The following is a 15,728-nucleotide window of genomic DNA, read 5'->3' on the forward strand; positions in this document are numbered from 1 at the left end:
AAAGAAAAAAAAAAAAAAAAAAAAAAAAAAAAAAGGGGGGGGGGGGGGGGAGCACAAATACACAATTCAACATCCTTATCAATACATTTATGTTGTGATCTTCAAATAATCATCAAAAAATTTAGCAAATAAATCATTTAAAGGATCTTACACCAGGGTTTGACAAGAAGAACAAGAACTGGAGGAATAAAAGGCCAAACACTTAACTTTTCTGGTTTACAAGTCCATAATATGAGTTACAGAGCACATGCTACTGGATAAATGATCTCCAAGTAAAGAGTTGTATCATGCCTAAATATCAACTCCAGAGCACATAAAATTTGCTTGTTTCTTTACACTATTACTGGCCATCCATTAACGGATTTGGGTATCTGTGGATTCTGTGCAAACATTTTGTTTCAGGCAGAAGCAGAGAGAGTAATCAGTTTTATGGAGCAGACTATTGCATCCATGAACTTGTCTTGTGAAGATTGAGAAATTGTACACAAAAGCATACCCAGTTTCCAGATCCTACCTAATGGAAACTTAGCCCAATGTATGACTTCCAATAGAAACTTTTTATTTTCAGAAGTTGTGTCTAGAAAGTGTCAAGTTTTTGAGCAAGTGCTTCCATATAATCACATGGACAACGACGTGTTTCCAATCAATTCATCATGGACACTACATGAAATGACCATAGCATATTTGAAGCAAACACGGAAAAAGGTATTTCGGGATAACACAACAGATTGATTGGAAAAACACCACAAAATAGGAAGAGCAAGGGTGTATCATCCAAACCACCTAAAATAAGAGGAACTTAAGCTTTCCGTCAACAAGATTGATTAAGCAGAAACAATCTCACCTAGAAAGTAGAAATTTTGAAAACCTTTTATAGTTTGAATAGCCAACTTTAGCACATCTCCCTGCAAGTCTTCTTCGTTAATTCCCAGGCAGATTTTCAGATACAACCTCAAGAAAAAAGTCTCGTTCATAACAATACCAGCAAGGTACCCCAAATGAACAGTGACTTCCTGTTGAAACTCATTTGTCAGAACGGGAAAGAAAGATGTCAAAACATCAGCGCCATGGCTCACCCTGATCTGATCTACCGTCCAGACCCTCACTAAACCCAAGATATACACCCCTAAATTATCCAACCCCTGTTCTCCTCCCTCCAAATATTGAGAACAACAAATGCTAATGTAACTTACAATTCCTTCCACTACAATCCTTATCTCTTCCCTCAAGCCTGGATCTCTGGCTGAAAAATTAATGTCTAGATGATACAGAAGATAGAGGACCGGAGCAATGACAGCTATCTTCTTTACTATACTGCAGAAACATGAGCATGAATTTAGCAATTGCAATAAGTCCTTAGCGACCAAAAGTTTCATTGGAGGCAGTAAAATGCTTGATTTTGAGCCATGATATGTAACCGCGGCATAGAACCAAATAATTTCAACAGGCGGATCTTTCAAGTCCCGAATCAATCTATAAAATATGGAAAGCAAATTGGAAAAACTCGAAACATTTTTGGGGTACTCCTTTAAGAAGTAACTGATTGAATCTTTGAGCAAGTCGTCATAACTCACAGGTGAATTCCGGCCATTGAACAAATCCATTGCTGGGGCATCCATGTTAATTGGATGCCAACTAGACTTGGGCTAATCGACTGAGTATAGCTCAATTTGGTTTTGTAGTAATGTTGGGAAGATCAGCATGTAGGTTATGTCTCCAAATATGGTGGAAAACTAACCTTCATCATCAAGCAAGCAAAAACCATGGAGTTTTAAGGACGGACGCATAAATTGACCTAATCACTGAAAGCAACAAAATTTTAAGACATCTGAAATCTATTATAGATTACTTTAGGATTTCACCATTAAATGCAGCAGTCTAGAAAACAAAAAAGCATGAACTCAAATATCGACAGTTATAAAACACTGATATATGGACATTTCCAAATGTGAAAGTGGAACAATTTAAGCAAATTACATATTACAAAAATAATAGTGTGTAAAGTGTTTCGCACCACAGTCTTCTAATATTCTCTAAGTATAGATCGCAAGGAAATGTTTGGAACTGATTAGCCAAGTAACAAGGCTCTTCTTATTTTGTGTTTGAAACCATAGGGCATAAAAATTAGGAACCCAGTGCTTCTTAATTTAACCATACGTGTTAGGAACCACAGGACTGCTTGCTACTAGTACTGCATGCACATAAATATTAGGCTCTGCAAAGTAGAGCTCCATTTAATGGGAAAGCTATTGAATAAATCAAGGTATAGAATTCCTCTTAAGACGATTAATTCCAAGAGAACTGGAACAATTTGGAAAATGGTGTTGCCAAGAGAAAGGAAAAATGACTTAGCCTGAAAGGTTAAAATAAGAGCAGAAAAGAAACAGGAGCTACCCAATATCATATTAAAACGGTGCACCTTGAAATGCTTGAAACAAACAAGGATTATTGCTGTAGAACCAATTGATTACAAGAAATGATGGATGATAGGTAACAAGATTCCTCACCTAAGAAGTGACAATTCCTGAATCCCTTGATAATCTGAACCATCTGATCTTGCATGTCTTTCAGAAGGTCCTCTGTACACATCCCTGAACCAAAACTCACATACAGCCTCAGGAAGAACACTTCACACAGAACAATCCCAACCAATTCCTGCAACCGGAACCTAGCATTCATCCCTTTCCAAGTTCCATCAGTCATAAGTGGGAAAAAGACCCTCAAATTTTGCCCAAAATTACACTGCCCCCCACCCCGATCAGCTGTCCAAACCCGAACCAAATCCTCAAAGCAAACCACCACGCTATCAGATTCGACATCTCTATCTCCATAATCATAAACCCCAGCTGACATAATAACATAACTAACCATATCCTCCACCAACTTGTCAACCTCCTTTCTCACACATAAACCTTTCTTCCTATTTTCACTGATAATATTGTACAGCTCGTATACAACAGGAGCGAGCAGCGCGATCTTCTTCGATGCACTACTCAGATTAGAACAGGATACCAGTAAATTCATCAAATCCTTGGCTATGAGTGGTCCGGTGGGAGGGCTGTTTTGTGGGCTCAATTTCGCAGCATGGAACGTGACAGCAGAGTAAAACCAAGTTATCTCGAGAGGTGGATCGAGCATTGTCTGGATTAAACGGAAAAAAATGGACTCAAAAGACGAGAAGTCGGAGCTGCCGCAGTGATATGATGTTAAAAAGTGCTTAATTGATTCTTTCAACATGCATTCCTGATTTTGAATTTGAGGGTTCATGATGGTGAAATGCAAGGGGGCTAGGTAAACTACGTTGAACTTCAGGGAATTTTGGAGTGGGAACTACGGAATTGGGGGACTAGGGTTTAAAGGTGCAGTTTAACAACCCTAATGCAGAGGGAGGGAAAGTGATGGTGCTTTTGTAACGGATCAATATTTTGAATTTGGTCATTCGGAGTAAAATGTTGGTCCATTTTGATTTAATTTAAGAAAAAAATACTATGGGACTTCTTCCTGTTTCGTCGGAGGGAAAAACGGGAGAAGGAAACAAATACATTATATATTCGTCAAAAAGAAGAAATAGTAAGAAAAACAAACCAAGATAGAAATCCCTTGACAACGTTACGAATTTCCAGATTTTGAATTGAAAAAGATCATTCTGGAAGTACTTCCAAGTTCTACATACATAATCAATGAACTGATGTTTGCCGAAAGTGCATTGCCTTCTCAAATTGAAATATGCTACGAAAATTAAAGTGTCACCTAAAGAACTGCAATATGTGTGATAATTTGAGAAGGTAACACCCACTTTGAATGGACTGATTTAACAAAATTTTAATAATAACTCTACTTTGTTCACACGGAATTGCACTTATTGTACTAGTAGAACAATAATACAGTATCATCTTCCCATTAAAAGATAATTAAAATCCATAAGTGGAAGTTTCACCACCATCACAGTAATGAATATTCTTCAATAAACCACTGATATGGCAACAGCGCCACCAGGAATTCTTATTGACATACAGGCAATAAACAGGCCTCGAAGAGTTCACGCTGGTTACGAACAGGAAACCAAAAACTTCAACAAGTTATGATCTGAATATATCTCTCCCTTCTTCAACATTTAGTAATGGACAAGCTACAACCAGTTTGATTTATTTTCCACAAACATGCAGCCAAAGCAGAGTCCAAGCAAAGCAGCAATTGCCTTCACTTGGTCCACCAATGAAGGAAATCCTTGCGCCTGTTGATTTTCTTCTGCAGTTGGAGAAGTCCATAGAGAAGGGCCTCGGCAGTGGGCGGGCAACCAGGAACATAGATGTCGACTGGGACAATCCTGTCGCAGCCTCTGACAACAGAGTATGAGTAGTGGTAGTAACCACCACCATTTGCACAGCTTCCCATAGATATAACCCACCTAGGCTCAGGCATTTGATCGTACACTCTGCAAAAAAGCATTTGGCACAAGCAATCCATTAACTTTTACACTTCAAATGCATACCACGTTCTCATAATATTTCTCAAATTATAGGAACAGGGTGCAAGCCACATATCAAGGCGAGCCAAATTGCACATTTCCTTAGCACTGAAGACAATAAAGTGTTATGACATGCAAAATGACACATTTCTCATATAGAGACGAACTTAATATGAGTTTATAGAAGGCATGAAGCATCCTATTTTGATCCTTCTCCTAGAAGAATCTTGATCTCCTCCCAACCAATTATAGATCCCCAAAAAATGGTGATTAGAATAAGCCTACTACTGGAATAGAGCTGTTGCTCGCAACAATAGCATTTCTTTGAAGTTGAATCACGCTAGATTTGATTTCGGCAGGTCGGAAATAAGCTTGCAGCCCTTCTGGATACAGAAGAAGCTTATAAAATAGACAACACGCTTACAGCCTAGAGATTTGCATTTAGTTTATGATGAATGGCTGCATCAGACAGAGGTTGAGACCGAAACAGCTCAAGAAATTGTCATGAATTACACAAAAGAAGAACTTCTGGCATAAGGAGAAGTGATCTCATTTGGCCACCTCCAATACTAGATAGAAGCTGATCAGAAGGCGAGATAAATATCACATAAGCTCAGAAAGAAAAGTAGACAGCAAGTACCAACTTGTTCCGAATCCCACATGCAAATCAAATTTAACCAAATTTTGAAGGTCTGAAGCTTGAAATCATCATACCCGCTATAGGATAAAAATATGTCTTTCAAGATGTAATAGCCATGTGAGATGGCATTGCCATGTGAAACATGGTCTGTATAATGGCCTAGAACATCTAACAATCAAATATGTTAACAGACTTTTACAGCCAGTCAGGCCACTAGTTAATATAAAGCAAATGGCCCAAGAAAACCAAGCCCAGCATTGTGCATCATTAATAATCACTTAAACCAATAAGAACAAACCCCAAAACCAACCAGAAACTATCCTCTTCTATATTCAGCTTTTCACCGCTGTTCACATCAGGTAACTGCAAGGAGCCTATTGTCCAATTCATATCCTTCCTTTCTTCCACTTTGACCAATCACCCTGCAATCTTAATCATCTCTCACCAGCTCATCCAGTCTCCCTGTTTCTGCCACATCTGTCTTCTGCCAATGAGCACAAGCCTCAACCAAGTACTTCAACCATGGAGAAAAGTTAATCACAATGCGGCCAAAGACAACACGGTGGACCGTTGGAGGCAGCAGATCACATGACTTAGGTTTTTGTCCATCTTTTGTGCTCCGGAGTCCAGAATGGCTAGTTTTGTTTGAGAAGTCTATGGACTTTAACTACTTCAATACATCATGCGGGTCGAGAAGAGATGCGACCAGGAAAAATGAAAGCCAAACGAGCATAATGCGGGTAAAAGTAATAGCGGAATTTAGTAATCTCACATCCTATGTGAACAAATTACACATCTAAGCATATGCACATATAAATAAACAAAAGTACAAGCTTAAAGGGGGAAATTCACGCAAAAATAAGAGGCCTTACTTGCGGAGAGCAGGAGCCATCTTATTGGTGAGAGTTCCAGCAACAATCATGCAATCCGACTGCCTGGGGCTGGGTCTGAAAATGATTCCAAACCGATCCAAATCGTAGCGCGCGGCCCCGGTGTGCATCATCTCGACAGCGCAGCAGGCCAGCCCAAAGGTCATGGGCCAGATGGAGCCTCGGCGAGCCCAGTTCATTAGGTCATCGACCTTCGAGATCACATACTCCGCCGCCTTAGATATCCCGGCGGGCGACGAGGTCGAAGGAGGAGGGGCAGAAGAGTAGGGCGTCGGGGCGGAGGAAGAGGAAGCGGCGAGAGAAGGGAGGGTGGTGTGAATAGAGGCGAGGGCGGAGCGGTGGTGATACGGCGTCGTCTGGGAGAGTACGCGTCCGGCGTTTCTGGCTAGCTGAGCCATTTTCCCTCTGTTCTATTTTTCTGGATCGCAAGAAGGCGGTGTTTATGCTGAAATGGGCGAGATGGGGAGAAATGGGGCGAGGTGGGTTAATTTCGTCCATTTCCTTCGAGGCCCTTGTTAAATACGCTCCTTAAGTCGGTTCCGATTGATTGCGACTCTGTTCCACACCCAAATCCGCTTTCACGCTTTCAGAATATTTATCAGTCCTGCCACTGGTCTGATGTAACATTTTATTTGCCTATATAAATGGATGATAGCTCATCAATTTTATAGTATTTCAAAACTATTCTTCTATTATCATCACATTAATGTTACTTATTATATTTATTGATTTTGTTTAATTAGACAAAATACATTACATTATTCCTAGTAAAAATATTTAAATAGAAGAATGTAACATAGGTTGTTTTTTGAGGTGTTTGGGATACTAATTCCTACTTTTGAAAAGACAAAAAAAAATTCATTTTTAAACTAAAAATTTGGGGAAATTTCATTATAAAATAATATTAATTGATTAAATATTTTGGTCCTCGTGTCTTAAAAATATATTATTTTTGCTTAATATTTGTACTTATTTTTTATTAATAAAAAATATTTTTTCTCAATAAATAATAAATCTTATTTCAGATAATATATTTCATATTTAACCTTTTACGAATATTTGTCATATATATATTATCAAACTAGAACTGGATATCTAATTCAATAATGTTTTCACTAGATAACATATTTGTTCAATCATACACAATAAATTGTAAACTTGCATGATGGCCATAAAAGAAACATTAATTAACCATAGAAGTTTAATTTGTACCTTTCATGATATAGGAGTATTATACATAATAGAGCAAATAATATATACAAAATTTGTAATATTAAATATATTAAAGTGTATATTTCACTAATATTAAATTATTCAAATTATATAAAAACTCTAATATCAACTTTAGATGTGCAAATTTAAAAATAAATTACAAATATAAAATTTGAATTAAAATTATTCCAATAATGATTAAGTAGTCTAAAATTATGCTGGATTTATTTCTAAGAGGATTAAAGCAGTAGATTTTAGCTTAAAAGTGTTTTTTTAGCAGTTTTAAAAATAAAAGCTGACATTTCAAATAACTCAAAATTATTTTTTATGAAGCTATAAATCGAAAAGTCTCTTTTAATAATTCCTATAAACACTTCATTTTAGTTGTTTTGATTTTTCTGTAAATAAATTTATTTATTTTTATTACCTTACTCTTATTATAATAAATTCATTTTCTATTTACCCCTTTTAATTTATTTTCAATTTGTACATTTGAAGTTCATATTAGAGTTTTCAATGGTTTGAACTACTAACACTAATAAAATTTGCACTTTTTTACATATTTAATATTTTAAAATTTTTATTTTTTTTTCTAAATAATCCTATATTATTCTTGTATCATATAAAAATATAAATTAAATTATTATGGTTGATTAATAAAATAAATATTTTGTTAGCATTTACATAAATTTATTTATTGTGCATTCATGGATGTTTATATTATTAAGTGAGAGCATTATTCAAACAAGAATTCAGATATTTATTAGTATCAAATGTTTTAATAATACAAATGACAAAATATTTGTGAAAAAAGATAAATATGAAATATACTAAATCATTCTTTTTAGAAAAGATAATTATTATATACAAATAAGTACAAATATTAAGCAAATATAGTATATTTTTAACATATAAAGACAAAATAATTTTGATCGATTAACTTATCTTTTAGAAGCTTTTTTTTTAAATATTAACTAATTTATTTTTTATTTTACTTTTACTTTTTTTTCCAAACATCATCCATTTTTTATTCTTCTATAATTTTTAATTTGTCCTATAAAAACCCACTGTTTGAAAGTAGAAAATTTCACAATTCACTATCTTAGTATTTTTTTTAAAATTAGTCGTTATGACATGCCATCCTTACGTACATATAATAAATAATTATTTATACTTTAAATATATTATAAATAAGAATAAAATATATAAACTAATATATCACATAAAAAATTAAAAGAAACCTAATTTAATGATATTGTCGACACAAATAATTGGTACCGTTATTTTATAAACTGTCATTTGTGTGTGAAAATTTTATATTAATATAGATCTATAGATTGAAATGAGAATTTGAATAGGTGCGCTTGAAAATTTTATAAAAATATATTTAATAATTTAAAAAATTGATACTGCAGTTTAAGTATTGGTTAGTTGTAAATGAAAATAATTCTTATCCAATAAGAAAGCAACTGGAAGAAAGTCTTCCACGTCCAGGTGGACTTAATACAAATATGATGAAACATATGGGGCCAAAATGCAAATCTTATAGAACTTTTGGTCCAATATTCGCCGCCTAATTATGTTAAGATCCCCCGCAAAATATCTCGAGTGGGTCATCCCCTGCCAGTTCACGCTACCTCATCCTTTAATCCTCGTTCTTCTCTCCGGTCTAGGGTTTTTCCTAAGCGCACTGTTTCTGCAAAACCTTTGCGCAGTTTTCTGTATCTGTCCAACCGATTCGCACCAATGGCAGAAGATTTGGTGTACGCGTCCGCTGGAGGCGAATCGAACAAGCGCAAGTACGAGGATTCCCCGTCGCCTGTGGCGCGCAGGACTACAGGTTTCTCCTCGACTCCGGACTCCGCCGTGCCCCCGTCTTCGTATAACAGTGTTCCGCCACCTATGAACGAGATTGAGTTGGCTAAACAGAAGGCGCAGGAGATCGCTGCAAGGCTTTTGAATAACGCTGATCCGTCGAAAAGAGCTCGGCCTGAGAATGGAGCTGGCTTTGGCGGGGGGTTTGATGCTGGTTAGTGGTTATGGTCTTTTTGAGCTTTCGTTGATTTGTGACTTCACTCTGTTCCTCTCCCGTTGTGCTTATGCCTATATATTCATGCATCTATCAGCGTCCTCGTTTACTTCAAATTCACCTGTAATTCGAAGTAGTCCGGTATTTGTATATAGTTATGCATCCCTAGTGTATGAACTTTCAGTGAACGCCCGTAATTTGTAAGTTTGTGGTGGTCAAACTGATCAGTTGCCATTTAACCGCTTCCCTATGGTTAAATGGTGATTGTTGAGTCTCAATTTGCTTATGCACAGATTATTAGAATTTCCAAACTGTGGGTTGGCTTGTTTGTGTGTACATTTGGGTTTATAGTCTTTTTTGGTAGTTTTGTAATCTCGGAAGTTTAGGGTATGTTATTGTTTGAAGAGTTTTGCATTGACGTGTACAGATCTACAAGATATTTCAGTGACTGATGATTTTTTTTTTTAATTGAAACAAGGAGAATGAGGAATGTCACAACTGTTGTATCTGTTTGGATGCAGGTATTGGTCAGAAGCATTTGGGTTTGGGCCTTACTGGTGCGCCACAGAGCGCATCACCTGGTTATCCAGGTCAAAACAAGAAAATTGAGATACCAAATGGAAGGGTTGGTGTGATTATTGGCAAAGGTGGTGAGACTATTAAGTACCTCCAACTGCAGTCAGGAGCTAAGATTCAGGTCACCAGAGACATGGATGCGGACCCTAATTCTGCTACTAGAGGGGTTGAGCTCATGGGTACACCAGATCAAATAGCCAAGGCAGAACAATTGATTAATGATGTTCTTTCTGAGGTAATACCTATAATCATACGCTATTCGATGACATTACATGACATTTGTTGTAAGAATGCATATGTTAGCATCCACATGTTGATGTGTTAGATTTGCTGGTCAGCCTCTGGTTGTATAAGTCGTGAAAACTATGCAGTGAAATGCATACCATCAGCATTCAGTTTGATTTTTTCTGTGCTAACAGTTTGTGTTACAATGGGACAGGCTGATGCAGGTGGTTCTGGTGTAGTTTCTCGGCGGTTGGCTGGGCAACCATCTGGAACTGAGCAGTTTGTGATGAAGGTCCCCAACAATAAGGTATATTAGATTGTATCATTATCTCTAGTGGTTATGCATCTAGACAGTCTTGATTAAAGTTAATAGCAAATTTCAGGTGGGACTTGTTATTGGTAAAGGAGGTGAAACCATCAGAAATATGCAAGTAAAGACTGGTGCTCGTATTCAGGTAGGGTAGGGAAGCCTATATATTTATGGTATATTACACGGTACAGATTCTTGGTAGTATTGATATCTTGGTCTGCCGTACATCACGTCTGCATTGTGCTATTCATGTTATTTATGCAGTTTCATTATAGCGAGTATGTTTCCCAAATATTGCAGGTTATACCTCTGCACTTGCCACCTGGTGATATGTCAAAAGAGAGGACCGTGCAAATTGATGGAACTAGTGAACAGATTGAAGCTGCAAAACAGTTGGTCAATGAAGTCACCAGTGAGGTTTGTTCTATGGTGGTTGTTTACTTCTTTTATTGTTGGTGCTAACATTTATTGAAGAAAATCACCTGATGTAACTTAATATTCTGGATTTGCTATTTCAATCTCTACTTTGCATACCTTCAAGCTCCGGTGTGGTTTCAAAATGACTGCTCCTGAACATTTTGAACTCCTGGAGCATGTAACTGACCTTTTACTATGTGATTTGGTTTTATTGCGTGATTCGTTTATATTGGTTGATCTATATATTGATATTCTTCCAAATTCGTATTTCAACTTTGTTATCTTTTCTTAAAAGTTGATTAAATGATTGTTTTTAAGATACTATTCTGGACCTTGTTCTCTACTATTTAATTCTGAATATTATCTTCTTTGTTGCTATACATTCCTGACTGTGGTATATCTCACCTTGTAAACTGAAGAATCTTTTATGCTGTGACGGTCTTTTATCTGTTATAATTATTTGCTGGTTTTGGCACGCCGGTATAATTTTCTTTGATTGTTAAAATGCACAAGCAAAACTTTAAACATATTATTGATCTAGTTCTCTCCATCTCAATCACATTGCTACTATGTCTCCCTCTGAATATTGTGCAAATTGTTGCAATTCCTTTGCCTTCCTATTTGCCATTTGTGAATATAGAGAACTGCAGATCTCTTTGGTCTTGCTGTTCATAAATATAGAGCATCGCATATCTGTTTGGCCGTGTCGAAATGGTCCCTGGATCGCAGTTCATCCTCTGCTGCTCTTTCTCTGGGAGGGAAAACCTCTTTGGTACCTGCTTTGGATATATTCTTACTTGGTAGTTGCAGTATGGGGCCCCCATGGTTATTTTCCACTATAATATAGTAACTGTGTGCATGGGGTTTTGTGAGCTTTTCTGGATATTCTTTCTCCGAGATTTTGGTTTTTTCCCTATGATTTTGTCAATAGATCCCTGACATATCTGCTTGGCTGATCCGTGCTCACAAGGGTTGTGAATTGGTCTTTTAAGATATTATCTATATCCTTCTGTTGAGTTATTGGATTCTTGGATATTTGGCTTTCTGTGAGGCAGGTTATGCATGAACAGTCTCCATTGAGGTAACCAAGCTGCATATGAAATTTCTTACCATTTGGAGGAATGAGGATATATCTAGAATTAAGTTGTTAGCCTTAGTTGAATTAATAAGTGATTGATATTCAGGATTATGATCTTACATTAATATGCTGGTTCAATTTATATCTGATAACTAATGTTCGTAATGGGGACTGTTGTAGGGCTTAGAGTTTGTTGGACAATTGGTGACACCAACATGGGCTCATTTCATGTTGGTGTTTCCCCGGCATTGTTCTGGTATGATTTTGATCCTCATTCTGCATTATGTTTGAGAGAGTCTGCTATCGTTCATCTTGGTTGGTAAAATCAGAGAAATACATGTAGGATGGCATATATGTAGGCCATATTTGGTCTTGTATTTCCCAGCTGCTATTAGGACAATGGAGTTACTGCTGCTCCGGGACACAATCATAATGTTTGGTTTCAATTTTGCTTCATCTCCGAGATGGGCCAAAACATGGACAATGTTTGCCTTGATTTGTTTTGGAAGTTTTGATGGTGTTTTGAAACAGTGCCTCATTTGCTTTTTGTCAAAATAAGTCTACACTAATTATAGGCCCTACAACTAAAAAAATTATGTACATACTCATACATATAAAAGAGACATGATTTGACAATGAACAATAGTTTTTGTCTCCTACTAAACAACATCAAACATACCATATTTATTTTATATTATCTCCAAAAATAAATCTAAACATACACAATATCTCTAACACATACTTATTTATCTTTGTTTTTCTCTCTCTATCTCCACAAAACACATCAAAACAAGTTAAAAGTAAAACCAAACATAGTGAATATTTTTTGTTACACTTGACTTGAGGCCGAGTTTTTCTGACTTTATATCCAGTGTGTTGACTCTGTAATCCCTCTGCTAAATAATGTTTTACCTCAATGGTTGTCCCTCAGAGCCCTTTCTCAGATCATTATTGGTTATGAAATTTGTTCTATGTTTAAACGGGATTTAAGTTTGGCCTTTCAACTTATTTGATGTCAGGTTGTGGACCTGTAATTTTGTTAACTTTTTCCTTACTATTTGTGGGATCAACTTCTTTTGTCAACTATTTTACTCCCACTCAAAATCCTTGACCCTGTTTCATTCTGGATTTAATGAGGAAAGCAGAAATCCTCTTTATCTTTTCTGCTAACTTTTTCTGGGAAGTTTTTGAATTGAGGCCTTTAAATGTTGGTGTTGATATAGTCATAGACAAGAATAAGAGCAGATGTTTTAGCTTCCAATGTTACCAAGTTTGATCAGACATTATGCTTGTGATATGAAAGTCTTACCCGGCAATATAATGGCTTGAGTGCCTTGTGTATATTGTCGCTTCTGCAAAGCACCTTTAGTCTTGTTCTTATTGCTATAGTTGTATAGTATTTTGCGATTTTCTTCTGTACCCATTCACTTCGAATAGGGAGAGGATTGGCTTCTGCAGGAGTAACACGGTAATACGACCCAACAAGTACGGTATGTAGGTGCGTCTAATCTTTGTCTTCATGCAATGTGCTGTGAATATCATGCTTAGCATATTGTACTTGTCAGATCTTCTTCCATTACTCCAAACTGTACTTGTCTTTTGTTTTGAATATTTGCAGTTTACATTATATCTTGTTAGTGTGGAATGTGGATGCTATGGGTTCTCTATTCATTTTTTTATAACAATTTTATGCAGAATCGTGTAAGAAATCCATCGGCATCTGGAGGATATTCTCAGCAAGGTTATCAAGCGCGGCCTCCAAGTAACTGGTCGCAGCCTGGTGCGGCCGTGCAGCAGCCGGGATATGGGTATGTCCAGCCTGGTGCATACCCGGGTCCGCCACAATATAACATGAATCAGCCTCCTTACTCTGGTTATCCTCCTCAACCTGCTTCTGGTGGGTATGGAACTGGCTGGGATCAATCAACTGCTCAAAATCAACAAGCTGCTCAGGGAGGTAGCTATGATTACTACAACCAGCAGCCACCTCCGCAGCAACAGCAATCTCATGGGGGCACGGATAGTTCTGGCTATGGGTATGGCCAGGCTCCACCCTACAGTCAACAACAAGGTTATGGTCAAGATGGCTATGATGGCTATAATGTGGGTACAGCTCAATCTGCTTATAACCAGCCCCAACCAAACCCTAGTGCAGGATACGACCAACAGCAACAAGGGTATAATTCTACCTATGGCAATGCCTCTAACCCAACATCTGACGGGCACACTGCTTCATATGGAGCGCAGGGCGACACCAATCAAGCACCTACACCTGGACAGTCGTATAATGCCGGTGGTCAACCCAGCCCGAATTCCAATTACCCACCTCAAGCTTCTGTCCAGCCAGGTTATGGTGTGCCCCCATCTTCACAGGGTGGTTATGGAACCCCACCATCATCTGGTTACGGAAGTTATGGGACAGCTCAGGCTCAAAAACCTAGCAGTCAGCCAACTTATGCACAGCCACAGCAGTCACCTAGTGCTCAGGGTGGCAGCTATGCTCAGACTGGATATTCTCATTCTCAGCCTCCATCTGCACAGCCAGGATATCCTCAGACAGATTCCAGTGCCCAACGACCTCCGTCATCAGGATATCCAACATCTCATCCAGGGTATGGAGTCCTGTCTTATGGAGCACCACAAGCAACTCAGCCTGGCTATGGACAACAGCAGGCTCCACCATATAACAGTGCTTATAGTGGTGGGTACTCCCAGCCTCCAGTTTACTCTTCTGATGCCTCCTCTGGTGGTAATGCACGCGGTACTCATGATGCCATCCCACCTCAATCAGCCCAGTCAACTGGGGCTGTCAAAGCCTCACCCCCTAGTTAATGAGTTTACTTTATTGATGTTTGGTACTACAGTCATGTATACAACTTTTAGTATATCTTTTTTGTAGGTTTTGATGCTTTTGCTCTTGTATTTTGCTGATTTTCCTATGATTGCACTATGTTTTTTGGTATGTTTTCTTGGAATATTCTCAGGTGGATTAATATGGTCACAGTTGCTTGCATGTTTACTTGCACAGTTCAATTTGTAAGAATGACGTGCTGGATTTTGTCCTACATGTATTCTTTTTGGCTGCATGTCTTGATATATCTGAGGTTGGATCCATGCTTTCAGCATGGTGAAGCAGAAATCACTTTTCCAATTTGTGTAATTGGTTGGTTTTGCATCGAATTTGATTAAAAATCAGAATTCAAAACTCCCTTTTCGACGCATTTGTGGTATTGGAATTTCTTCACTGGTTTGGCTTGGCTGATGCCAATATCTGGCATATCCTCTAAATTGTAGTTATTCTCTATCTTTTGAAGCAAAACAAAAAATAGAATTGAAAGAAAGAAGAATTGGTTATGCATCCGAATTATACATCTCTAATGAAAAATAGACGATATTACCTGCGGATGAGCTGCATAGAAATAACGGGTAGAGACCTCCAGCGCCCCGCACGTTGCGCCTCCTGAAACCTTGATCTTGAATCGATTCTGCTGAGATATAACCGCGACCTCAAATCTTCAGTTCTGCTGAAAAAAGGAAAAAGCGCAATGTAAGAACAAATGGAAATGCGACAGAACCTGATTTTGAGAATTGTATAGAACCGCACCAAAATTACTGGAGTGTGATCGAAAGGGAACCCATTTGGTTCCGTACCGAGCACAAGAAAAGAAAGCCTCACTTTTCCCTGTAACGCAAGTATTGCATCAGTATGGAAATTCCTCCTTTTGTTCCTTGTCTATCTTTTATATATTTGTTTGTTTATTTTCACCCTCCTTTCGTTCTAACTATGGTTACAGGATCAGTAATCTTCTTCTCGAAGATCTGAGTCCGATTAGAAAAGATCAAAAGTTAATTCTCAGTGCAGCGGAAACATTACCAAGCCAAG

General features: G+C 37.6%; 4 protein-coding genes across 4 annotated transcripts in view; 2 read left to right on the top strand and 2 right to left on the bottom strand.

Annotated features, from left to right (window-relative positions):
• LOC105164680 overlaps positions 1–3,534 on the bottom strand; it is a 5,401-nt gene extending 1,867 nt beyond the window's left edge. Inside the window, exon 1 of the mRNA XM_011083394.2 lies at positions 2,508–3,534. Within this exon, the coding sequence (XP_011081696.1) occupies positions 2,508–3,267 (760 nt within the window). The 5' untranslated portion in view covers positions 3,268–3,534. The remainder of the gene's footprint in view (positions 1–2,507) is intronic.
• Positions 3,866–6,424, bottom strand: LOC105164681 (NADH dehydrogenase [ubiquinone] iron-sulfur protein 7, mitochondrial-like). Its single transcript, XM_011083395.2, has 2 exons — positions 5,981–6,424; positions 3,866–4,435 (listed from the first exon to the last, which is right to left on the bottom strand). The coding sequence occupies exons 1-2, from the start codon at positions 6,394–6,396 to the stop codon at positions 4,201–4,203; spliced, it is 651 nt and encodes a 216-aa protein (XP_011081697.1). The 5' UTR covers positions 6,397–6,424; the 3' UTR covers positions 3,866–4,200.
• LOC105164682 (far upstream element-binding protein 2) lies at positions 8,809–14,872 on the top strand. The gene is made up of 6 exons (XM_011083396.2): positions 8,809–9,239; positions 9,761–10,050; positions 10,255–10,347; positions 10,424–10,495; positions 10,651–10,767; positions 13,541–14,872. The coding sequence occupies exons 1-6, from the start codon at positions 8,957–8,959 to the stop codon at positions 14,675–14,677; spliced, it is 1,992 nt and encodes a 663-aa protein (XP_011081698.1). The 5' UTR covers positions 8,809–8,956; the 3' UTR covers positions 14,678–14,872.
• The window catches only part of LOC105164683, a 2,095-nt gene continuing 1,631 nt past the window's right edge, over positions 15,265–15,728 (top strand). Inside the window, exon 1 of the mRNA XM_011083397.2 lies at positions 15,265–15,549. The gene's annotated coding sequence lies outside the window, so the exon portion shown is untranslated. The remainder of the gene's footprint in view (positions 15,550–15,728) is intronic.

This window comes from Sesamum indicum, linkage group LG6, assembly GCF_000512975.1.
Source record: "Sesamum indicum cultivar Zhongzhi No. 13 linkage group LG6, S_indicum_v1.0, whole genome shotgun sequence".
Lineage (NCBI taxonomy): Eukaryota > Viridiplantae > Streptophyta > Magnoliopsida > Lamiales > Pedaliaceae > Sesamum > Sesamum indicum.